This window comes from Aulonocara sp. 'chitande type north' Nkhata Bay, linkage group LG20 (assembly GCF_057382095.1).
Source record: "Aulonocara sp. 'chitande type north' Nkhata Bay isolate Kocher_YH1m ecotype deep benthic linkage group LG20, A_spYH_male_GT1.1, whole genome shotgun sequence".
Taxonomy (NCBI): Eukaryota; Metazoa; Chordata; class Actinopteri; order Cichliformes; family Cichlidae; genus Aulonocara; species Aulonocara sp. 'chitande type north' Nkhata Bay.
The window spans coordinates 18,995,903-19,021,902 of NC_141363.1; the positions used below are offsets into that span (position 1 = coordinate 18,995,903).

At 48.8% G+C, this 26,000-nt stretch overlaps 2 protein-coding genes across 3 annotated transcripts in view; one reads left to right on the forward strand and one right to left on the reverse strand.

Annotated features, from left to right (window-relative positions):
- Positions 1–26,000, reverse strand: part of LOC147305434 (uncharacterized) — a 479,902-nt gene that overhangs the window by 230,501 nt on the left and 223,401 nt on the right. The window lies entirely within an intron of this gene.
- LOC147305440 (cryptochrome-1-like) lies at positions 1,152–25,701 on the forward strand. Of its 2 annotated transcripts, none has more exons than XM_086278104.1 (15): positions 1,152–1,325; positions 3,239–3,402; positions 11,518–11,626; positions 11,734–11,876; positions 12,028–12,212; positions 15,782–15,870; positions 17,612–17,752; positions 18,559–18,870; positions 19,166–19,317; positions 22,104–22,306; positions 22,706–22,804; positions 22,887–23,015; positions 23,090–23,193; positions 23,270–23,394; positions 23,618–25,701. In XM_086278104.1, the coding sequence occupies exons 1-15, from the start codon at positions 1,299–1,301 to the stop codon at positions 23,787–23,789; spliced, it is 2,154 nt and encodes a 717-aa protein (XP_086134230.1). In that variant the 5' UTR covers positions 1,152–1,298; the 3' UTR covers positions 23,790–25,701. The 2 variants fall into 2 exon arrangements, with proteins under 2 accessions (XP_086134230.1, XP_086134229.1); XM_086278103.1 differs by having other exon boundaries at positions 23,116–23,193; positions 23,618–23,756.

Here is a 26,000-nt window from a genome sequence, read left to right on the forward strand (position 1 = left end):
TATATATATATATATATATATATATATATATATATATATATATATATATATATATGTATATATATATATATATATATATATATATATATATGTATATGTGTATGCATATATATATATGTATGTATATATGTGTATATATGTATGTGTATGTATATACATACATCATAATAATCTGACAATACTATAATATTGGCCATATTATATTTACATCACCACAGTGAGATGACTTTAGTCTCATGAACAACATTAGCTGATTGTTATTTACTAGCTAATCTTAAATGACTGTTCAGCACAGAAATGAAGCCCAACAATCATGTTTACAGTCCCGAGGTCTCAGCCTCAGATACTCAACTAATCAAAGTGATGTCATGACAAAAATTAATGACCAACAAAACATTTTTCTCCTTCATTTCTGTCACACAAAGCTGTATGTAACGTGTCTCGCGGTTAGTATCATGGTTGCTAGGCAACCTGAACAGCGCGACGAAGCGTATACCGTCCCATTTCACAAGCCTCTCATTTCCGCACTTCGCGTACTTATAGTACGCACCGTACGTAGTACGCGTAGTGCGCGTACTTCAAGCGTGCAGACCCTGAATTGGGACACAGCAAGCGTCTGCCCAGCTTAAATGGACTTCCGGATCTCCACGCCTAATAAACGTGACTCGGCGTGGAGCACGTCACTGCTAACCAGCCACTGAGGAAGCCCGGATTTGGAGCACGTCAGCATGCGCGTTCAACAGTGCTTGTGTTGCATTCCAGTGCCGTAGGAAAGAATAGGACGACGGCGTATTAGTGGAAATGTGGAGATGACAGCTGTGGTTTCAGGACGAGCTGCTGTGTCCTCCATAAACGCCTCGTGTGAAACTAACTGATGTGGTGTGTAATACAGCATCGTTATTATACGAGGCTGGAACCGTCGATAACCTCGCACCTGTCCATCACAAGACAACAAGACACTCCTTTGTAGAAATCCACCCTCCTGACTTGGAGTCTTTGAGTCTGGGCAGCTTCTGCAGCGTCTCTTCAGCTCCTCCTGATGACCACCCCTCATTTATTTTATGACTTTAATCATTTATTTTCTCGGTGCACTTTTTTTCCATCGTTCCATGAACGCAGCCTGAGCTGTGGGTAAGAGGGCGGAGCATGCGCACTGAGCCAAAGTGTTATGAAACAAAGTAGCGCAGCAGCGGCTCGAGGTGCAGACAGTCAGAGGGACCCAGCGCGCAAACACTTATACCCCGGCACAGCTCCCCGCTCTGCCCGAAGACATGCTCCCGTCCCTGGGCCTCACATAGATGTCACCTCCGGGGAGCCAGCACAAGGTGAGCGGGTGGGTGCGGGTTGGGGGGAGACGGAGGTCGGCGTATACGGCGCCACCGGTTACATAAGCTCCGCTCCGGTGACCCAGTTTCTGGGGCCGTATCGGGTGTGCCGTCCCGGGCAGGTGTGTGGGGGGTCTCCACGGTGTGTGAGGGGCAGGTGGATGTGGTTTGGATTCGCACCGGTTTTATTCAGCCGGAGCTGCGCTGAGGCGGAGAGCCCATTCACAAAAAAACTCCGTGACCTAATTTCCATTTGGAGGGTCCGTGAACGCATCTCAGCCTGTTGGCGTGCCGAAAGCTTCAGCGTTTATGTTTTCATCTTCATCGCGTGGGCTGAGTGTGAGGATGAGAAGTTCAGGCTGGAGCCGCTGGACATCCTGAAGGTCAGAAACGTCTGAGATCCGCCGACTAATCACAAGAGCGGAGCTTTGACCGCAGTCGTCACAACCTGGATCCCAGGATTGATCCCACAGCTGATCTCTGAACCAGCAGCTTCCTGTGCTGGCTGATCGGGGGTCGGTGTGCTGATCGGGGGTCGGTGTGCTGATGGTTTGATTGAGTCGGGGGGAAAGTGGGTCAGTGGGAAGTTTGTGTTGTTGTTAGGAAGAAGTCGGAGCGGCGCTGCGGGTTGCACAGGAGGAGGTTCGCCCCAGAGATGATCCTTGAAGCCGCACATAGTGCAGACCCGCAGCACAGCTGGAAAGTTTACAGACCAGGCTCAGATTATAATCTAGTGTGTTTGGGACATCTGGAGGAGGAGCAGCAGGAGCTCCGACCTGCAGCCCAGCGGCACTCCCTCACCCAGGTGCACCCTGGGAGTGTCGTCATCATTGTTAATATTCTTGATATTGAAAGTGTGATGATGCTGCTTAAAGCTGGGGGAGGGGACAGCTTGGCTTGTCATCTGACCTCAATAAGTTTTGTCTTTGTACGTTTATTTCAAATCAGCCTGCGTGGAAGCAGTCTGGACTCACTGAGCGATGATTGGCTGCTCTTGTTTTCTGGTGTTTGGTGTCGTCTGTATGTTTTTCATGCAGAACAGTAAAAAAAAAAAAAAAAAAACACTCAAAATATTTAAAAAACAAAGAAACGCATCTTTGTAAAACTGTGTCCTCAGTGAAAATGAGCCCACCACACTACGACTCAACCTCTGAAGCGAGCCTCCAGCTGGTGATTGGTTGAAATATCTCCTCCACGCTGATGACACTGTTTACATCACATTCTAAATAATGGCGTGTGTGTGATAAACAGGTGTGCAGTGTTAGGCGTGCAGCAAACGTCCAGGTGTGGAGACAAACACCACACGCTAACCGTGCGTCCATGTCTCACAGCTCTGTGTGCGCTCTGAGTCTGTCGTGAATCTTCGAGGCGCTGAGTTTTTGTTGAGCACGGCGAGTTCACCTTTGAAGACGAGCTCAGACGAAACAAAAGGCAGTAAAAGTTGTCCGCGCTGCAGGTAAAGCTCACCTGCTGCTTTGATGTTTCAGTGTCAGTAATCGGGTTAAGTTCTCAGCAGGTAAACACTCTGCTCACCGTTTCTCTCGCAGCTGACAGATCCTGCGAGCACCTGTGGGACAGGTGCGATGGAGGGGGTCGGTGCTGCCCGTCCTTCAGCTCTTTAGTCTGATTGGTTGTAGAACTCTGTGATGAGTGAGCTGCACTCACCGAGCTCAATATCAGATTATGAGGTACGACAGGAAGTGAGGAAACAGGAAGTGAGGAAACAGGAAAAGGTTTGAAGATTTTTTAACCTTGTGCTTTGAGCTTGTTGTGACTGTTTCTACCCACAGCAGAAAGTAAAAGCCTGCTTCTATTGTGGGCCCATCCCACGCCACTGCTCGCCGAGACGCGCCTCCCACCGCTCGGTTCAGTAGACTCACCGAAGCTTCTTCCTGTTTCCTCTTTCCTTTCAGAATAAAATGGCCCTAAATTCCATCCACTGGTTCCGGAAGGGCCTCCGTCTCCACGACAACCCAGCTCTGCGGGAGGCGGTCCAAGGGGCGTCCACGGTGCGGTGCGTTTACTTCCTGGACCCGTGGTTCGCGGGCTCGTCCAACGTCGGGGTCAACAGGTGGAGGTAAGAGGATTTAAGTTACAATCAGATTATCAGTTATTAATCTGTTATTGAGTCCTATCAGGACGCGATTTTAACCATTAAAGTTAACTGGACTTCAAATGATCTGATGCTGAAACTGAGTTTAAAATGGATGTTTTTAAATAGTTTCTGTTTTTCCATCATTCATGTCTTTACTGAGAAACACGCGGCGAGAGAGCGGCGTGTTGTTTAGGAGCACTTCATGCTTCTCTGCGGAGCATCATCTCGCTGTTTCTTCAGTAAGGACAGAAATCACCTCTTTATCCTTCCTGATAACAGCAGAGGTGTTGGAATCATGCTGCTCGTTGTTCCGCGTGCGTTTGACAAACTTGACATGTTTCCATGACGATCTGGTGGTCCTGTCGTTATGAGTCCAGCAGGAGGAAATGAGCAGACCGGTGCTGGGCGAAGCTGCAGTTCCTTAAGGCGCAGCATGATGTCAGCGTTTCTCTGATGTCAGTCACATGAGTTTTATTTAACGGCAGACGTTTTTTTCCATGGGTCGGTGGTCTCTCTGCGCCGGGTTTCACCCGGAGACGCCCGCTCAGCTGCTTTCACAGTCGCTCACTTCTGCATAATCCCAGGAAAGGAGGTCAGCCGGCGCGATGAGCAGGTTACAGCAGAAGTAGGTTAGAGGATCGCTGTCCAGGCTGCGTGTGGTCAGACCAAGCTGCTCGCCGCTCGGCTTCACGTGCAGACCGGCGGGGTTGAACTGCTATTCGTGGTCGCCGCGCAGCATGATCCACCCTGAAGGCAGTGACCCGCTCGTATCCAGCTGACTGCAATGCTAAAAGTGTAAACTGGTCAGCAGTTTCGGCATCGAGACAGGAAGTGCACATGGGTGACGCTCTGTGACTGTTTCTCATGGATTTCCAGAAACTTTCCAGAAATTCCCAGATGGACATTTTTCATTCAAACTAATGAAAATGAATAAATATTAATAAAAGATGGAGTTTAGAGTCCACGCAGAAACTGCTAATACAGGGAGTGCAGAATTATTAGGCAAGTTGTATTTCTGAGGAATAATTTTATTATTGAACAACAACCATGTTCTCAATGAACCCAAAAAACTCATTAATATCAAAGCTGAATGTGTTTGGAAGTAGTTTTTAGTTTGTTTTTAGTTTTAGCTATTTTAGGGGGATATCTGTGTGTGCAGGTGACTATTACTGTGCATAATTATTAGGCAACTTAACAAAAAACAAATATATACCCATTTCAATTATTTATTTTTACCAGTGACACCAATATAACATCTCCATATTCACAAATATACATTTCTGACATTCTGACGTTGCCTAATAATTATGCACACCTGATATAGGGTGTTGATGTCATTAGACCACACCCCTTCTCATTACAGAGATGCACATCACCTAATATGCTTAATTGGTAGTAGGCTTTCGAGCCTATACAGCTTGGAGTAAGACAACATGCATGAAGAGGATGATGTGGACAAAATACTCATTTGCCTAATAGTTCTGCACTCCCTGTAGTAATGGATTGGATTTATATAGCACTTTTCAAGGCACCCAAAGCCCTTTACAATTCCACTGTTCATTCACTCTCACATTCACACACTGGTGGAGGCAGCTACAGTTGTAGCCACAGCTGCCCTGGGGCAGACTGACAGAAGCGAGGCTGCCATATCGCGCCATCAGCCCCTCTGGCCAACACCAGTAGGTGAAGTGTGTTGCAGGGGGATCGAACCGGCAACCTTCCGGTTACAGCTGAGCTTCCCAACGCCCTGAGCCACGGTTGCCCTGATAGTGTGTTTGATGCCAGTGAGACAGGTTTTATTCTTATTTTCAGACACCAGTTCTTAAAGCTGTCGTACTTTCCTGTGTTGAATATTCACTTTATGATCGCGTGGCATCAAAGTCTGCCTTGAATCTGAGACATGATGCAGGGACCTGGGATGAAAACCTGGAGAATTTCCAAAGGATTCCCGGTGGGGCAGCAGAGGGAATAGCAGTGAGTTTGTGTTGCTACAGCTAAAATCTGCGTTTTCCTGCCATTTCTGTTCATGTGACCAACAAACACATTTAAGGTTTTTCTGAGTCAGTCGTAAGGGGAGGAGAAGCAGAAGGACTCGCAGGGTTGTGCTGCAGCTGAGGGGATGTGGACTCTGAAGGGAGAAGCTTATTTTGTTGAGGTTTTGTTTTCGCGTCTTAAACTAAATCTGCAGACCGTGGCTTAGAAGTGCGCCGTCGCTGAAGCCTTCTATTATGAGCTGCTCTGAGCTTTAATGTCCTGCTTTGGGAGAAGATGAATGAGAGCCAGCAGATGTCTGTTCAGCTGCTGTGACACCTGCAGCTCTGTGATGGCAGCCCATCATCCCATTAGCTTCGTTATCTTTACCTGAAACCTCGAGTCACACCGGGATTAAATGGCTCCGTCTCCTGAATGAGCATGTTTGAAAGTAAACTTGATGGAACAGAACCCTCTGAAGCTTTCTGTGTTCCCGACCCACATCCTCTGTGTGCTGCAGGACTTCGTATAGAGGTCAGAGACGATCACGTTGGATAACATACGCTGAAACCAGAGAGCTGCCTGAGATGTAGGTTACTGTTAACCCAGATCTAATCTGTGCTGCAAGCTTCACTTAAACAAACCAGACTAAGCTGAAACGTCCTAAGATTTGACAGAATAAACACTTAAATCAGTTTTACAAACGACTTCTTTACAGATCATAAAGGTTTTTATATTTTCCACCAATAAACACAGATTATAACAAACATGTGTCAATCACATATTTAAGAGAAGAAGGATCCTGTGCTCATAATTATACATAGATTAGTGTGTAATTATTCTCCCAACAAACTCATTCATTCAACGTATATTTAATATAGGCAAAATACTTGGCAGTGTGTGGAAGCCGCCATGTTCCCCCACCATATTTGAAGGACATCTCCCTTCTCACTAATAACGTTGACCATCCAGCAGAGGTGATGGAGAAGAGGTTGTAGGCTTTGTGTGCCATCTTCAGACTAAAGGATCATATATTTTATTGTTGGATTAAACGTCTTCAAGAAACTTGAAGTCCAGTCACTTTCTCTTGCAGCTCCTTAGACCCCCATGACCTGGATGACGAGCCTGCACAGACATCTGGATAAAACGTCTCCAGAGAGCCAGCTGAACAACCACTGCTGGTTACGATTTAACATTATAACAGCTAATATTCGGCTGTAGTATCGTAGAAGTCACTCTTTCCCCCAATAAACAGTTTGATTATATTCTCAAATCCTATGAAAGTTTATTCAGTAAGAGTCCGAGTCCAACAGTTTCACTAAAGCCAGCTAACAGAGGCAAGCGCGGGCGAACAGAGGCAAGCGCGGGCGAACAGAGGCAAGCGCGGGCGAACAGAGGCTAGCGCGGGCGAACAGAGGCTAGCGCGGGCGAACAGAGGCTAACGCTGGTTAACAGAGACAAGCGCGGGCAAACAGAGGCTAATGCTGGTTAACAGAGACAAGCGCGGGCAAACAGAGGCTAATGCTGGTTAACAGAGGCTAGCGCGGGCGGGCGAACAGAGGCTAGCGCGGGCGAACAGAGGCAAGCGCGGGCGAACAGAGGCAAGCGCGGGCGAACAGAGGCTAATGCTGGTTAACAGAGGCTAGCGCGGGCGGGCGAACAGAGGCTAGCGCGGGCGAACAGAGGCTAATGCTGGTTAACAGAGGCTAGCGCGGGCGGGCGAACAGAGGCTAGCGCGGGCGAACAGAGGCTAATGCTGGTTAACAGAGGCTAGCGCGGGCGAACAGAGGCTAATGCTGGTTAACAGAGGCTAGCGCGGGCGGGCGAACAGAGGCTAGCGCGGGCGAACAGAGGCTAATGCTGGTTAACAGAGGCTAGCGCGGGCGGGCGAACAGAGGCTAGCGCGGGCGAACAGAGGCTAATGCTGGTTAACAGAGGCTAGCGCGGGCGAACAGAGGCTAATGCTGGTTAACAGAGGCTAGCGCGGGCGAACAGAGGCTAGCGCGGGCTAACAGAGGCTAGCGCGGGCTAACAATAGTGCTTACTGATTCAGCGAGTCCTCAAAAGCACACCTCAGTATCGCTGTCATTGGTCAGAAGTGAGCTTCTGACTGTGTAAAGAAAGATGGACGCTGCTCACGTGCATTGACAGCTGAGGTAAACAGCAGACTGCCAGCCCAAACAGCCGGGAAAAACACTTGGGGGTGGATCCAGATTCAGAAGCACGCCGGTGGTCATTAAAGGGCCAAGTTTAACGTGTCAGACTAAAACATGTTTGTCCTGTAGCAGCCACCATAGCTTGAATTATGCACTTGAGCTGCTGAGAGATTTCACACTCACCAGCCTGCAGCGTCTCATTCACACTGCTCCTCCGTGGCTCCTCTCCTCCTCTTCAGCTCACTTCTGCTCTGCTGCTGCTCTGCTCCACATTTCACTCTTTATTTGTTGGCATTGGTTCTCTGGACTGTGTTCAGCTTTGCCTCCCCTGCTGTGCTCAGCCAGAAACCCACCGGCACATCCACGACCCGTTCTGCAGCTTTCATTTAACTACAGTCCTCTTTGTATTTATTAATCAGTCACAACTGGCTCATGTTAAAGTTCCCTTTATATCTCAATGTGTGTAAAAAGTCACGCCATCCCTAAAAGTCCAGGATGTAAGTGGACGTTTTTGGGGGGGGGGGGTCTTCCTAAGATTAAATCTATAAACAGTGAAGAAAGTGTCACATTTTGTATATGGACTCATTTTTATCGATACGCTTCTGTTACAGGCTTTTATTTTTCTGATGATCATGGAGATTTTTCTGACATTACCATCATCCTCACAGTAAGAGGCTCAGACACTTGTTTTCAAAGTCCTCGAACGTGCTCAAGTTTCCCGCTCGGTTCTGGTTCTGCTTGGTTGGCGAAGGACCGAAGAGGCGGAGCAGTCAGCGTGCACCAGCGCCGTGTGAGTGCAGAGGCTGAGCAGTGGCCTGTTAATGTGGGACCAGATATTTTGCCATTTTCAGGGAAATGTGAGAGTCTGTGCAGACATGTAGGTTAGTGTGCCAGTGCGGTAAACTTATGAGCGGTTATGTGATGGTGACCTACATGAGGGGAGGCTTTCCCACGTGGCTGTTATTCAATCGTACACACAGCTGATCGATGCTGGAGGAGCAGGAAAAGATAAAGGAGCATCAAACTAAATAACAGTCTGTTAAACTACGTAAGCGTCGGGCATGCCGAGCATTCCCTCTGAGCGAGGCTGGCGGCTACTCCATCAGGCCTGAGTCTCCCTCTCCCTGATGAAGAGCCAGCGAGCTCTACTCGTCAAACACAGCTGCCATACTGTCAAACTGGACTTGCTGCTTATGGGCTGCGAAGCTTTCCAGAATGAGTCCTGATCTGTTTCAGGTCTGTGATGGTGCTCGTAGAGCTGGGCGATATGGCCTAAAATCCATATCATATCTTCTGTAGAACGTACTTTACACACTATAAGGCGCACTTAAAATCCTTTAATTTTCTCACAAATCAACAGTGAGCCTTATGTGTGAATTCTGGTTGTGCTTACTGACCACGAACCGATTTTGTAGCACACGACACGCAGAGCTGTCAAAAATGTTTTAGTATGACGTTGCTAAGCTACGAAGCTGCACCGCTTGATTGCTTGTCGGAGCATTACAGCTGCCGTAGTCTGGAGCCTCGCGGAGTAATCTGGGTCCTAAACTCCGTCTGTTTCAGGTCCCAAAGTCAAACCAACACTGCGGCGTCACAAACTGTATGGCAGCCTGGCTTCTGTCAGTCTGCCCCAGGGCAGCTGTGGCTACAACCGTAGCTGCCTCCACCAGTGTGTGAATGTGAGAGTGAATGTGAGGGTGACTGGGTGTGTAAAGCGCTTTGGGGTCCCTAGGGGGGACTAGTAAACGCGCTATACAAATACAGGCCATTTACCAGGTGTAACAATTAAGTTTAACATCCATGAAAACAGAATTTATTACTTTTAACAGAGTTAGAAGTTAGCAGGAAGTTAGCTCGCTAGCTTCCACCTAAACATGATATAGCATGTTCTGACTGAGAGATTTCTGAAACAATTCATCCTTACTGAACCAAGCCTGGGAACTCCAACCAGAGCTGGAGAGATACAGCCAACGCACTACAGCACATGAGCCCACCCAAACACAGTGGGAGGGTCTTTGTGCTCTTAAACGTGTTTGTGGCGTTGAGCGGACTATGGAGGATGAGAGTGATCAGGTCAGAGTTCACTCTGTCACCTGACTTCCTGTAGTGTCTGTGTTCCTGTTACTGCTGACAGAGAAACAAATGCTCTAAAACTCACACCTCCTGGACAACAATGATGTTACGCACAAAGCTCCAACACCTGATGAGGTTTCTACAGTTTGTGAGCCGTTCAGGCCTCCAGCTGATCAGATCTTCTGAAGTGTTAAAGTGTGAGCCTGCAGAGTGACTCGTGCTGAAGGAATCGGGGAAAACACAACGTCTGGATTTATTTCATGATAATTATCCTGAAGGTTTTGCGTGAAAGTGTCAAAGCACCAAATTCATCCAGTCAGGACAGTGTTTCTATTTGCTCTCGATTCAGCCTGTGACTCATTACAGGTGTGTGTGTCTCTGTGTGCACGCGTGTGTGTGTGTGTGTGTGTGTGCGACAGGAATGAGGTTACTGGGCTAAGGGATTGTGTTGTGGAGCGGTCGAAGCTGAGTGTGTCTGCTCTGACAGATGTAGGCCAGAACAGTTATATAAGGATGGCTGTACACACACACACACACACACACATACATACAGTGACACACACACAGCGCCTCCCTGTGTTTTCACCAGCATGTACGTGAGCAGCAGTGCGAGCTTCCCCATCAAAGATACCAGCCTGCTTGAGTGCACGTGGTCATACAGGTTCACTCTCTGCACGTGTACGCTCATGAGGGTGCTCACGTGTGCACACATAACAGCTGATGGCACGAAGGAGCCGAGCGTCTGGCTGGTTTTCATCCAGTCAGATGGAAATGAGGATTTCCTCAGAACAGTCTTTTACTGTCAGTGTTCCTCCTCCAGGGGGCGCCGTTCTGCCATTTGTCTTTGTGACTGCAGACGCGTGGCTCAGGGTCAGGACTCGGGCTCGTAGCCTCTTCACTGTTTTGGTCATTGTCCTCTTTATTCTCACCATCTGAAAACGCAGAAACCTCAGTGATCAGAACGTGTTTCACTTCCATGGATTCAGGCACAGAATAACGGAGGCCACACTGAGGGCTGCACTGAGCCTCTGAGTCCCTGCACACATGAGCGCCGACTGCAGAGAAACCACAGCGCTGTGCTGTGTGAGCACCGTCGTCTTTAGCTCGCTCACAGTCGTTCTTGGACATCAGGTCCGGGGGACTTTTGCGTTTGACTGACTGAATCTGATGACTGCGCTGGTTTTGCGGCCTTGGTCGAGCCGTTTCTGCGCTCGTTGTAAAGTCAACGTCGGGCCGGTTTATTCTCCTGAAATCAGGCATCATGTTGCTCGGAGGCCCGAGTGGCTGCAGACTGAACCGAGCTATAAAAAGAGCAGACGGTGATTATAAAACCTCCTGGCTGAGTGTGTGCAGGCGCTCACGTGCCGCCGCACACAGATTGGGAGCAGGCAGAGCTTTGGCGGTTTAACGATGGGGTCAGACGGGGGGACGGAGCTGTAACGATCAGACTCTGTCTGGTCTGTTGGACCTGCAGTCACACCTGATCAGAACCCCAGCACGCCCTCAGAGCTCATCAGCTTCAGACACTACACACATGAATGCACGCTTTCTTTTCCAAAAACCAAGAAACTTCTCAGGGTTTCGCTGTGGCGCCCCCTAGAGGGGGCAGCTGAGAGGATTTGTGGATCATAGCCTGTCTCATTACAGCGAAATGATTTTTATCTGGGTCGGGTTTTAAAAGCGCGAGTTTCACCTGTAGGATCCAGCATCTTCCTGTGAGCTGTAATTATTACTAAAGTGTTTTTGTAGTGGATAACTCTGAGAGGGCATTTCCAGCTTCGCGGCCCAGCGGGGCAGGGGCGCAGGTGTTGGGAATCCCTGGGTTCCCGTCCTAGATGAGGGTCAATGATTTTCGCTTTGTCATGCATCTCGTTTCTGTCCTCCTGTCTCTCCTCAGGTTTCTTCTCCAGTGTTTGGAGGATCTGGACGCCAGCCTTCGCAAGCTCAACTCTCGCCTTTTCGTCATCAGGGGCCAACCAGCCAACGTGTTCCCGCGGCTCTTTAAGGTGAGATGCAGGAAATCCTACTCCGGGGTTAGGGCAGACATGTGACCAGGGCGCTCTGCTCTGCTGCTCCTGCAGCCTGTTGGGAATCCTCTCTCTCTGTTTCTCAGGAGTGGAAGATCTCCCGGCTGACCTTTGAATACGACTCAGAGCCTTTTGGGAAGGAGAGAGACGCCGCCATCAAGAAGCTGGCCATGGAGGCGGGCGTGGAGGTCATCGTCAAAATATCGCACACCCTGTATGACCTTGACAAGTGAGTGAGCTTTATTTAACGACAGCGCGGATCCTTGAGAACACAGCGACGCTGTAAGGACATTCAGGGAGGGTTGTTTCAAACCGTCATGGAGCCTGAGGTCACATGATCACGGTCATGTGTCATGAGATTCCTCTTTGCTTCTCCGCAGGATCATCGAGCTGAACGGCGGGCAGCCTCCGCTCACTTACAAGCGTTTCCAGACTCTGATCAGCCGGCTGGATCCTCCGGAGATGCCTGTGGAGATGCTGACGGACACACTGATGGGGCACTGCGTCACGCCCGTCCTTGAGGACCACGGGGACAAGTACGGCGTCCCCTCGCTGGAGGAGCTTGGTGAGAAATCAAACACACTCACGAGAAAACAACCACAAAGATGGCCGACAGCGTTTCTCGTAGTTGAAGCACCAATCAGAATCTCCGTGTACTTATTCATCCACGCCCTAAAACCAAAATCCAACAACAAACAGGCGAAGATCTATGGGCTCAAATTGTGGTCATAAATATTTTGTACTTGTAAATCAGGATTTATATGTGTAAAAAGAATTTGTGTGTGCGTAAAAAAGATCTGTGTGTGGCCAAAAAATACGTGTGAAATTCTGCACTGAAGTTTCAGGTTACAAGTATGAATTTTGACCCTACTTTTCTTCCTTTCATCCGGTTGGTCAATGTCATGTCAATCACAAATTTAACAATCCAATCAGAGAACAGATGGGTTTGGCTATTGGAGGGGTGCTTTATGGAGCTTCAGGTCCTTGAAGGGAGTAAATGCCCTTTTACATGCCAGCCCAGCTTTTTCTGTCTGTGGCGGTCCGAGTTTGGTGATTTTTGTGTCACAGGTTTACGTGCTTAATAAAAGGACCTCCAGAGCCTTTTCAACAGTGCTGCAGAGCTCTGGGGGGCAGGCAGTGCTGTGGAAATGACAGTCTTCACTAGTGGGGATAGTTACAAAGCTTTCTTTGTTTTGAATTAGCATACATGTTTTTATTGAACATTTGAAGATAAAAAAACTGAAACACTTGTAGAGGACGTAAAGTCAGAGATAGAAACGACAAGGAGCAGGTGCATCTAGTACAGGTAAAACCCCACAGAGCTCAGCAGCCAGCGCAACAAATTCTGGATCCTTTGCTTTTAGTTAGCAGTTAGCATTAGCAGCACATGTTACGTCCGATGTGAAAGGACCTTCATGCTTGTGACTCACAGCCATGGTCCCGGGTCAGCCCTGACTTTGTGTTAAACTAATCCTAAAGTAATGATGGTGTTTCTAACCACTGATATAGCACAACTTTATCCTTTCAACAGCTGCGGAAAGTTAGGGGACCTGACTGCTATCGGATATTTATACAGAGATCCTCCAGCTTCAAACTGTATCACCCTTCAAGGACCTGCAGTTCAAAAAAAGAACCCCTCCAACAGCCAAACCCATCTGTTCTCTGATTGGACTGTTAAATTTGTGATTGACATGACATTGACCAATCAGATGAAAGGAAGAAAAATAGAGTTTCACGCGTATTGCTTACACACACACAAATTCTTTTTACGCATACAAACCTGATTTACAAGTACAAAATATTTATGACTACAATTTGAGCCCATAAAAATCGACCAATGATCAAATCACACACACACACAGACACACACACTCTCACAGACAGAGGCACACTCTCACAGACACACACAGAAACACTCTCACAGACACACGCACTCTCTCTCACACTGAGTGTAGCTGAGCAGGCCTGCAGCGCCCCCTGTGGCAGCTGTGTGCATCACAGCTTCAGTGCAGTTTGATGGCGTTCCTGCACAGCGTCCGTCAGTCAGCTGCTGCTTTCACACCTGCAGGTTTTGTCCCAGAGAGTTTTAAAATCAAAGTAAGGGCCAGGAGACCTTAAACGTGGCTCCTGAGTGAAGCTGTGACGCTTGAAGCTCTTGAGTGTTGCACGTTCATCCAAAGCTGATGACACACATCAGCTTTGGATGAGTGTCTGGAGTGAAATAATATAAAAGATATTTGGCTGAAACTTTTTTCACTTTGAAACACTGATTTGTTTCTCAGACGACAGGGACCAGCCCACCCCAAACAGGGCTTTGGCTTAGTTGTCCTCTCTGCCGAGTCCCTCGACTTCATTGTCATATTTTATTTGTTCCTGTGTGTGACCCGGGCACCGAGCCTGAGCGAAGGCCTCTGCAGCTCCACAAACAGACATGAAACACTTGTTGCAGCGCCCTCTGCTGGAGCTGTTTTAAACGCAGGAAAAGAGCTTCCAGCCTGGTGGATCTGATTCTGGACTCATTCAGCTTTAAGGAGAAACTGCAGTCAGCTGATTGATGCCGAAAGAAGAACTCCTCCCATAATTAAACCCCAAACCTGTCACCTGCTCTCTAATTTAAAGCTCTGAGTCGGGTGAAGCCATCTTTCTCTGTCCATTCATGCAAGCACCTGCTGTGGAGCACCTGCTGTGGAGCACCTGCTGTGGAGCACCTGACCCTGAGACATTTAAGGAGCTCTGTGCTCCTGAATGAACGTGCTGATCCTCAGTCTGCTCCCCATTCAAAGAAACCTGCTGCTCCACAAAGCTCCGCCTCCATCTGCCACTCACAGCTGCCGCTCAGGTCACGTGTAGAGTGATGCACACCTGCCCAATATAACTCTAATCTGATCCCAATTAAGTAACTTCTGGTGCTCGTTGATGACTTCTCCTCACTCAGAGTTGAATCTGTCACGAGTCGTAGCGTCAGGCCCACGCCGCTCTCTCAGTCCGAGTCGTCCTCGGGTTTGGCAGGTGGGGACACGGTGGGTTCGGTTTCTGCTTCATCCTACAGCAGGTTCACTGACGGGCCGCATCTGAGCAGATCTGATCAATAACGTCAATAAAGTCCAGAAATGAAATATTGAACTTTTTATTCTGGTGATAAAACATGAAAATAAATCATCTTCAGTCTTTATTTTCAAACCAATCAGACGTTTACTCTGAGCTCGTTCTCAAGAGGTTACAGAAGTGAAATGACGGGGTCGTTTACCCATGGGGTCGTGACGGGTTAGTTTAATCACGGGGTCGTTTAACCACGGTGTCGTTTACCCACAGGGTCGTTTAACCACGGGGTCATGGCGAGGTCATTTACCCACAGGGTTGTGACGGGTCGTTTACCCACGCGGTCGTGGAATGACGGAGCATCGCTCTTTTGTTCCTGAACTAGTCAGTTCAGTTCAGTTCATTTTTATTTCAAGCATTTCAAACATGTGCCTTCACAATCATTACAAAATATCATTCCATTATTTGTTTGAAAAGGAGTAGGCTGAAGTATTCACTTATTTGTCCCTACCCCCTCAAGTTTTACCTCTCATTCATTTATTTTTTTTTGTCTTAAATTAAACAAACAACATATGAAACATATGAAGTAAAGCAAAACAAAACAAAACATACATAAAACATACATACTGTAACTTCGGTCGTTGCTGTGCTTTTTGGAAGTCGAATTTCCCAGAGGAACCCACCCGAGGGATTAATAAAGTTCTATCTTATCTTATCTTATCTTATAAATCAAAAACAAGAAATTAGCAAGCCCCACCACAGTATAGTTTCTTTCATATGAAAAATACAGAATGTGTATATTTGCAGATACACAAGTTATGGAAAAACAAACAAACCAAAACAAAAGAAACAAAAAAGAACCACAACACCATTACCAACAACCAGTCGAAGCTTATTTCTTTGTGTCTCTGAGTACCTTGGGTTTAAATTTCACCTGTGCAGGTGTGACTTAAAGGCACAGCGAGCAGGTTCAGGTAATCCAGCAGGTCTGGGATGGGAGACAGGTGGGTGGGGTGCCGAGTTCTGATTGGCTGTGTGTGTTTATGGAAGGTTGACCTGCTAAGGACAATGATGAAGGTGAACCGTCTCTTTCAGGCTTTGACACGGAGGGGCTGCCGTCAGCCGTGTGGCCAGGAGGAGAGACCGAGGCTCTTACCAGGATAGAGCGCCACCTGGAGAGAAAGGTGGGTACTGCAGCTGATGGTGGGCTGTGGTCATAGAAAGCTCTGAGGGGATGACGTTCAGCAGAAGCGCTGAGGACTTCTCAGTGACGCAGCTCCTATTTTCATTGGCTGTTATCTTTGATGGGGCAGATTAAAGATCTTCAGCATCACAACAGAAGAAACGCGCACTCATCTGTTTCAGTAAACACATTAGTAGGGCTGGGCCATATTATACCGTTCACGGTAATACCGGTACAATGTTAGGCAACGATAAGAAAATGAAATATGGCGATAGAATGTGGGTAAAATGCACATGCGCAGGGCCTTTGTTTTCATATGCACATGGCCGAAAAAGCATGGCGGCGACAGAGAATGAGAAGGGAGAAAGGAACATGCAAGCGGCCGTCGTTATTGCCGTATTTGTCGGACTAAGGTGCTCGTAAATCTGGGAGTAATCTGGGTCCTAAACTCTGTCTCTTCAGGTCCTAAAGTCAAATGAACACTGCGGCATCAGAGTTAAAAAACTGTCTAAATTCTTTCATCTTTAATAAAATGATCAGCATTGCTGCTTTACCAGGTGTAACAGTTAAGTTTAACATCCAGGCATCCATGAAAACAGGATTTATTACACTTAACGGAGTTAGAAGCTAGCAGGAAGTTAGCGGACGTTAGCTCGCTAGTTTTGCTAGTTACCTAAACATGATATAGCATGTTCTGACTGAGAGATTTCTGAACAAATTCAAACGTACAGCTCTGCTGTCACTTCCAACATATAATAAGACAGGAAACTAAACAGCAGTGACGCTTGTAGGGTTACTGAAGTTGGACTAGCTGGTATATAATGATGTGCTACGTGATCGCTAACGACACAGCTATGTTAGCACAACAAACACAGTGAAGCTGGAGGACGAACACTAACACTTTTCCACTCGATAAAAGTTAACTTCAGGGTTCATCATGGTTAGAGACAAATGCAATCCTATGGCAGGATGCTGTAAACAGACCAAACTTCAGTCAGGAGAACAACTGAGATAATCCATCCACAATACCAGGTTAGCCATTAATATACTGCAACAACATGGGAATAGAGCAGCTGTGAGAGAATTCAACATTAATGAATCAATGGTACAGAAGTGGAGGAAGCAAGAAGAATGAGTTGAATAAAGTTTGATTCATCTGACTGCTTTGTTTCGCTTAATGTGCCTTATAATCCCGTGCAGTTTATGGTCCAAAAAAATACGTATTTGACGTTTTTATTTGGCACACTGCAGTTTAATATTGCAAAGCACCTCTTTTTAACTTTGGTGGATATTATACATGGTTATGCTCAGGATATGTCAGCCCATTTCTACTGGAAATGGCTTTTGGTTAAACCTTCAGCAAGGAATTTGCATTTGCACTGTTCAATTTTTATATAGCTTTAATGCACATAAAAAACAGCTGCTTGTTTAAGTGAAAATAAATGGATGGGTTTTTGCGCTAGTAAAGTTGTGGAGTTGTATTTTGTCTCTTGCGTGTTATCGCAAATTTTCAAATATATATCGTGATAAATATTTTTGGCCATATCGCCCTGCTCTAACAAACACTGTTCGCTTTCTTTTCTTGTCATGTTCTTGTCTGTCCGAAAACGTCTTTTGTTCAGGTTCACAGACATGTGAAACACTCCCTGCTTCTTTCCAAACCAGCCGCCTGTGATTTGGTGAATACTTTAACGTGGCCGTCTTACTTCCCCTCCTTTCTCTCTCCCTCTCTCTCTCTCCAGGCGTGGGTGGCGAATTTCGAGCGTCCGAGGATGAACGCCAACTCACTGCTGGCCAGCCCAACAGGCCTCAGCCCATACCTGCGCTTCGGCTGCCTCTCCTGCCGCCTCTTCTACTTCAAGCTCACCGACCTGTACCGCAAGGTCTGCGTCAGACCCACACGTTGCTGTTGCATATTTGTGCTGCCCCGAAGCATCGGTGCGACTGCACCGCAGCGATGATCTCATTTATGGACGTGTATGAAGCAGAGCCCATCTGCTACTCTGTTTCTGTACGAATGAACTCCATAGACGAGACAATGCTGTGCAAAAGTCTTGAGCCACCCCTCATTTCTTCACAAACGTTCCTGTAATCTTTGAAGTGCTCTTGAGCAACAGTTGTCCAGAGGTCTTTGTAATGCTAAACTCTGACCTCTGAATCATTCTGAACCAGTGTTGTAGTGTTAGGTTGTGCCTGTTGTGTGCAGACACAACCTAACACTACAAACACATTTGAATCAGAAGCTAAAACTAAAGAAGGCAGGCTGTCACACAAACACGTTATCTGTGAATCTATGAGACATGAGTTTGACATGAAATGGGATTTTTGGCCCAACAAGGCGATTCCCAAAGAGGAATAATATCATTTTATTATTTCCAGATCATTGCATATCAGTGCAGGTGTGAGCTATGAGTGCACTTGCCAGATGCAGTGATCTGATTGGTCAGATCTGAACCATCAGAGATGAAATATTGGCATGAAGGCCCCACCGAAAGGGCGGTGACATCACCGCTGGGCTCAGGTCGGTGCTGCTGAACCCACTGAGACGGTCGAACGGTGACTGACTGCTGTGATCAACAGAACGTCGTTGAAGTGAAACACTTTTATAAAACCGATGGCCGAGGTTGAAAGAGTTAACCCCCCCGAACGCTTTTAACCCGATGCTTTTGTGATGTTTCTACTGATGCAGGTGAAGAAGAACAGCTCTCCTCCACTCTCGCTCTACGGACAGCTACTGTGGCGCGAGTTCTTCTACACCGCCGCCACCAACAACCCACGCTTCGACAAGATGGAGGGAAACCCCATCTGCGTCCGCATTCCCTGGGACAAAAATCCTGAGGCGCTCGCCAAGTGGGCTGAGGCGAAGACGGGCTTTCCCTGGATCGATGCCATCATGACTCAGCTGAGGCAGGAGGGGTGGATTCATCACTTGGCCCGGCATGCCGTGGCCTGCTTCCTCACCAGAGGAGACCTGTGGATAAGCTGGGAGGAAGGAATGAAGGTGAGCACATGGGAAGCGGTCATGGTGCGGTGACGTGCCAATACTGAAACATGCCGATGAATCAGACGGGAACAGCTGACCGCATTACTGCCTTTATTTTTGTGCGTCAGGGTTTAATGTCGTAGGTGTTTTTCCTTCTTCGTGTCGGCCTTATTATTTTGGCACGTTTGCCAGTAACTTCCGTTCATGCTTAAGGAATAAAAACAACCGAGTTAAAACAAAGTGATGTTACTCACTCAGGTGTCGGCTTATTTTTGCACTTCCTGTTTTAATGGGCTGTGGTTACCTGCTGCAGGTGTTTGAGGAGCTGCTGCTGGATGCAGACTGGAGCGTGAATGCGGGCAGCTGGATGTGGCTGTCCTGCAGTTCATTCTTCCAGCAGTTCTTCCACTGCTACTGCCCCGTGGGCTTCGGCCGGCGCACCGACCCCAACGGGGACTTCATCAGGTGGGTACCTTTCCTCCTATCGCCCCTTGGTGCCAACAGCTGAGCCCGCACCTGGTTGGCGCCCTTCCTCCCTCTGTCTCTCAGGACTGCACAGATATTAGAGCGTTGAGGGTCATCAGAGGAGAGCAGTGAGTCACAGGGGAAGCACAGACAGATTTACCTGTTTTAAAAGTAACACCTGTTACACCTGATGGAACCTGCCAGTTACTGATGACGTCAGTGTCTCACACACAGTCAGCTCAGGGACAGGTCAGCTGAAGACAGCAGAGGGGGAGAGAGAGATGGGGGGATAAAGGGGACGTCCAGATCTTAGGGTAAGTCAACAAACCAGCGTCCTTCCCTCCTCGTCTTTGTCTGTGTGTCATCAGCTGTTTGTAGCTGTCTGTTCACACCTCAGCACTTAGTCTGGGATCCAGGATGCTAACGACCTCACAGTGTGTGTGTGTGCGTGTGTGTGTGTGTGTGTGTGTGTGTGTGTGTGTGTGTGTGTGTGTGTGTGTGTGACTCTGAACATGTATGCATCAGTAGACGTGTACCTGCAGCAGCGTGTTCATTACTGCTGCTCTCTCCCCCCTCCTTCCACTCTGTTTGTGATTTTTGGGGGTTGGGGGGAAAGTTCAGCGGTCCCTCTCCCCTTCGTAGATTGTAGCTGATTGCTTTTAAGGTGATTGGCCGGTCTCTCGCCCCTCCACCCAGGTGCAGCCTGCGCTTCCAGCCGGGGCTGCCGTGGATGGACGTTGTTGATGGCGGTTTGTTTCATGTACCTGTGCAGCCCTGAGGCACTCGCGCCCCAGCGGCACCCTCTGAGCAGGTTTATGACTCGGTGGCGTCTCATTTCGTCAAAAGGGATTCTGACCGCTTGGTAGGGAAATGCAAACGCCTCGCCTGCATTCGTTAGGTAGAGCGTTATGAAGCATTCCACGGAGGGTAGTGAGGAGAGGCGTTGGACCAGCTGTAGCTCTGCCATCGCAGTGAAGCACGATTGGCGCCGGTACTCGTTACCTGCGCCGTGCCACGCGAGCCGGTCCACTGTCCAGGCGCTGGGCAAAGCCCCTCATCAGGCCCTTTGTGAAATGTTCAGTGGCGCTCTGCTTTTGTGAATGCAGCCCTGCGGCTCAGGCGGAGCTGGAGCGGCGGCTGGCTCACTCAGACACATGGCGTGGATCACTAGTGCACATGTGCATCACGTAGGGTAAAAAACAGGCCGAGATCAGAGATACAGATCTGACTGCAGAGGATAAGCAGCCCTCGCATGGCTAGGCTTAGGCTTTTCCCCGACCATCATCCACCCAGTCACATCCATCCAACATCCAACCACATGCAGCAGGGAGAGTCAGCCCCACCCTTTATGTTTAAAGATGTCTGCATATCTGCCAGTGTAGGCATGAGGTGAAAATCCAAAGCCGTGACACTAAATGTGGACAGCAGATTGAAGATTACATCATCAAAGATTACATGACAGGAAGAGGAAGCCCTTATTGCCCACGCCACCCGCCGCCCTCCATCGGCTCGCGTGCTGCCGGCAGGTCGCGGATCTTCCTGGCAAAAGGGTTGTGGTCCCTTTTGGTGAAATGAGGGGGCTCCCTAGTGTGCCGGCCCAGAGTATGGCGCTGTGGCGATGGGAGAGGACAGTCAGCAGAGGCTTTGGGCCCACTGACCACTTAAAAGACAACCACCACAGTCAGAGGGGCAGGGGGGGCAGATTTGAGCTCTTTTCTCAGTCCACTGCTGTTTGAAGGGGATGGAGGTGGGGTAAGGTTGGGGGAGGGTGGGGCCAGAGCTGGGAGGTACGGTGGAGGACTTCTGTCATCAACGGCGAGCTCTCAGGAGAACTTCAGCTTCCTCTTCTGTTCAGCTGTGAGGAATGAAACCGAAGAAGAGCTTTGAGCGATGGACGGACAGGAAGCTCGATGGCAGATCTTTTCCACCGTACGCCGGCTCTGGTCCAGGTGGGGTGGGAGGGGTTGGGCGGGTGGGCTCAAAACTTTGTGCTTTCTAATGGCGTGTTGCAGTAGACGTCTTCCTAGCGGCACCAATCAGCAGTGATGTCTCTAACGACACGGCGCTCTCCGTCCGTCGAGCACGCGTGCGTCCACACGGCCGCACCGCTGCCTGCCCCCACTGTGCCGCTTCCCACAGTTCCACTCGCCCCTCTCCTCCGCCCCGCCTGTGTCCCCTCCTCGGACTCGGTAAGGTCGGACCAAGCGCAGTAGGTAGGTGGCTCTCTTTCCACGACAGTCCAAGGAATCTTCTGCACGTTGTGAGATGTTGACCTCTTGCTGCAGTCTGATTGGCTCTCGCAGCGTCGCTCTGCGTGTGCGTGGCGTGGCTGCCGTCACACCAGCTCACAGTAAATGTTGTTGGGACCACAGCCCCTGGTTTTCCACCACGTTTGGCAGCATTAACGTCTCTCTGAGCGCCCTGTGACGGTTACTGCCCGCAGTGCTTCTGACTCATGTCCTGTAGCCTTACTGTGCAGTGTTGTGCTTGTTTGTAGCTTCGTTCTGCAGCAGCTGACTTCCTTAAAACTTGTAAGCACGAAGGGCTGCAGACCAGCGTGCTCCGGCTGCAGGCCTAAACCTCAGCCAGCTCTTCACACAGCAGCAGCTAAAGTTTGGAAACACACATTTCAGCTCATATCTGAGACGGTAGCTCCGAAACATTCAGACATGACATTTTTTCCTCTTAACCCTTTACCTCCCTGCATCACCACCACCCCAATGCACTTTGTACCCCTCCTCGTGCTGACAGAAGCCAGCATGTCTAATGTCTCCATCTGCTTCCAGACGATACTTACCTGTCCTCCGAGGTTTTCCTGCTAAGTTCATCTACGACCCGTGGAACGCTCCAGAGTCTGTGCAGGCGGCGGCCAAGTGCATCATTGGAGTCCATTACCCGAAGCCCATGGTGCACCACGCAGAGGCGAGCCGGCTCAACATCGAGAGGATGAAGCAGATCTACCAGCAGCTGAGCCGATACAGAGGACTGGGTACGAGATCAGAGAACATGAAACGTTAGCCTTAAACCACAGCACAGCACGCCCCGGTCGCTCCAGGAACTAAAGCTATCAGTAACTTTAGAATATTTAATGAGGCCAAGTTCTGTCTTCGTGCTGCGCAAACTTTCAGTTCACACACTCATGTGATTCTTTCCAGAGGTTTGAGTCGTCGTAGCTTCAGGAGTTTAAGAGAGATGCACATGAAAAAAACGAATTCAAAGCTGAACCTAGTTTTTATTCTGCAGGAGTGTTTTTCTCCTCCAAACAGGTTTTATGTGATGGAATAACCTGCAGTAGTTTGATGTCTGTGACGTGTAGCAGCAGTGTTCAGATTTATTACAGTTTCAAATTGTCAAAGTTACGAGTAATAAGTGTGTGTGTGTCTTTCAGGTCTGCTGGCATCAGTGCCGTCCACCCACGGGAACGGGAATGGAGGAATGATGGCCTTTTCCCCTGGAGAGCAGCACCCAGGGACCAACAGTTCACACAGTAAGGCCTCTGGACACAGTCCGAGCTTCCAGCTGCTCTGGCAGCTCTGTTGTTGAGTCACGTCTTCTTCTGTGGTCTTCAGCGCCCGGAGTGTCGGGGAGCCCCGTTCCAACAGGAAATGGCAGCGGAAGCATCCTTCTCAACTTTGACAGCGACGAACAGACCGGCCCCAGCGGCGTTGGACAGCAGCATCAGCGCCTGCAGCAGCATGGTACATGACGCCGCAGCTTCCTGTGTGGACTGAGGTCAGATTCACAGTTTAGTGGCACGATGTCGTATTTATAGTGTGTTTGTGTGTGTGTGCGATGCAGGATACCACTCAGTGCCAGACACCAGCCAGAATACCAGCAGCCGACTCTACCACGAGTTTGCTGTGCCTCAGCACCCAGGTACGCCGCGGGCAGGAAGCATTTGAAGTGTTTCACGTCAGCTTCGGCTCAGACCTTTCTCCTCCTTTTCCTTCAGGACTCCTCCTGCACCCCCGGGGCGGCATCACAGGGAAACGGGAGCGCGAGTCGGAGCGTGAGGGGTCGGGGGAAGAAGAGCCGGCGTCCTGCTCCGTGCACAAGATGCAGCGACAGAGCGCAGAGGTCAGCCCACCACTCGGCAGAGCTTCTGTCCAAAAGCTGCCAAAACAGTCCTGACACGTAAAGCCAGGCATCCCGTATTTCAGGACTTATTCCTTGTTGAGGGAAATTTAGGCCGTGTGTGAAACAGGAAGAGAGAGCGGCATTCCACCCCGCAGATATGAAGAACTCCTGTGGCGTGCTCGGTTGCCTGCCAATAATCCAGGTGTGTCTCGTCTCATTGCAGGCAACCTAGAGCAGATGGAGAAGAGACCGTGCGGAGTCCATGGAGCCGGCAGAGAGAGGAACGCCCGACATCACCGCCTGTCCTCCAATCACAGCAGCTCCAGACAGGCGCCTCCTCCTCTTCCTACTTTTCCTCACACACAGAAAATCCCAGGGAGCACACACAGAGGTGAAAATGTGTCAGTTGGCTCGAATCGGTTGACCTCTGACCTCAGAGGAATGTGCAAAGAAACAAATGACCTCAAACTTTATTTCTAATAAAATAAATAAACCAATAAAAACTTTATTGTCTTAAACGGCAGCCACCGCCACGCAGCTGCCAGGCTACGACGCGGAGCCTTCGTCACAGGCTTCGGAGAGTCTTCTTCTACTCAAACAGGCTTAAACAGGGAAACGCAGCTAAAGCTCCGCCCACGAGCCACGCCTCGAACAAAGAGGTCATCCAGAGGAGCGCAGCTGTAACACGAGTGACCCGAAGCACCAAACGCAGCCTGCCAACTTCACTTCCTGTCTGTGTAAATAAAGCCTTTTTTTAATACTGGAGGTGCAGCGGGTTAATAAACACGAAACCTCCTACTTAACGGCACTGGTTGTGATTCCCCCTTTCACCACCTGGGGCAGCATTTCACCAGCACGTGTCTTCACGCTGTAAATGAGCGCGGCTCACCGCTCCATACATGCGCACGCACGCTACGCTGGGGCTTTGGATGTGGAGTTTCTTCACATCCTGGTGATGCTCCAGTTAACTTTGAGCATTTTTAAAGCAGTTTAGAAAAACAGGATGTTACACGTACTACCTTTATTTCCGACGCTGGCTTCGTGGGAACGTCTTCGACTGCCTGGTTTGTGCTCACTCGTATCGGCAGCTAACATCGAATGCAAGTGAAATTTGGATGCATTAAAGTCACAAGTGTCAGAGGTCTCTATATATTTATAGCCGAGCCCGTTCCTGGTCTTTGAGTCGTGTTTACAGTGACGTTCTTAGATTAGAGCCTTCGTGCCGTGGCGTCGTTTAGCCCTCTGTGTGACGCCGTCATGCACGAGGAGGCGAAGCATGGCTGAACACTCAGGTCCTGATCTGAGACTTGTTCTGTTTCTGTTGTTGGACCATCGTCCTCGCAGCTTTTCCCACATTTTTACTGAGGTCGCTGCGCTTTAGCACTTGTGTTTGGTCCGACCTGGCCAGTCACATTTTCACCTCTCTGTTCCCCTCACACACACCTCCTTCTGCAGATGTGGTGGTTGAGCTAATGGCTGCGTTCAGACTCCTCTCCAAGGCATCACATTTTTCTAAGATTTCTTATAAAAACCAAAAACCTGCTAAACAAAAATGAAGGAAAAAAGACTAAAAACCAAGTTGAGTCAACGCGCTGAGACGGGCGACCCAAACGAGCCTCATTCTGTCACAGACAACATTCCTCACACGGTTTCCTGCGGCGCTGCACGGAGGGACACGTGAAGCATGCACGGCTGTTCGGGATCATTAAAACTGTAAATCTGCCCAACATCTGCTTCATGGCCGACAAACAAACGGTCGCTGGCGTCCAGGGGGGTGGGGATCCTCCACCCTCCACCAGCACCGCCACTCCCACTCAGAGAATGTATGATAAAATCCACACAGCAGCATCGGTGGCTGATGTTAGCACCACCAGCTACACACACACAAACAAAGATCTGCACATACACAAAGATACGCACACCTGTTATTACTGCGCAGTTTCATTACAGTTACCCTGTTTTCTTTTGAGTTTACAGTGTGATTACCCGAGTATTTCTCATGTCATTACAGAGTAAATATATACAGTAAATATGCTTTTTTCCCACAGGAAACGTAGTAAAGTACAGAGTAAATACTTGTAAACATCTGGTAATTTCACTGTATTTGCGTACAGTTACATGAGTAAGGACCAGGCTTCATGTGAGTTTGAATCCGGGCTAATTTATCTGTATTTAAACCGTAATCACACCCACAACTGTAAACTCAGATAACTCACTTCCTGTTGTTTCACAATAAAAGTCTTCTTCTACTGAACAGTCAGAGGCCTTTATTGTGAAAAGTGTTCATTAAAAAAACAATAGTCCATATCTCTGTCTCTCTCTCACACACACACACACACACACACACACACACACACACACACACACACACACACACACAGCCTTCTTGATGATTAGCCAGGAGAGAACATCCCAGCCTGCCCTCTGATATCAGCGCCCCCTTTTGTTTAAGCAGTGTAACTGCGATCGCTGACGAGCAAGTTGGCTGTTTGGAACTTTGTCGCATTTATGTGTGCGTTGTTGGCCAATAATGCTAACAATAATAATAATGATAATAAAATATATGTTTGACCTAAATGCCCAAACCGACCTTGGTATTGATGATA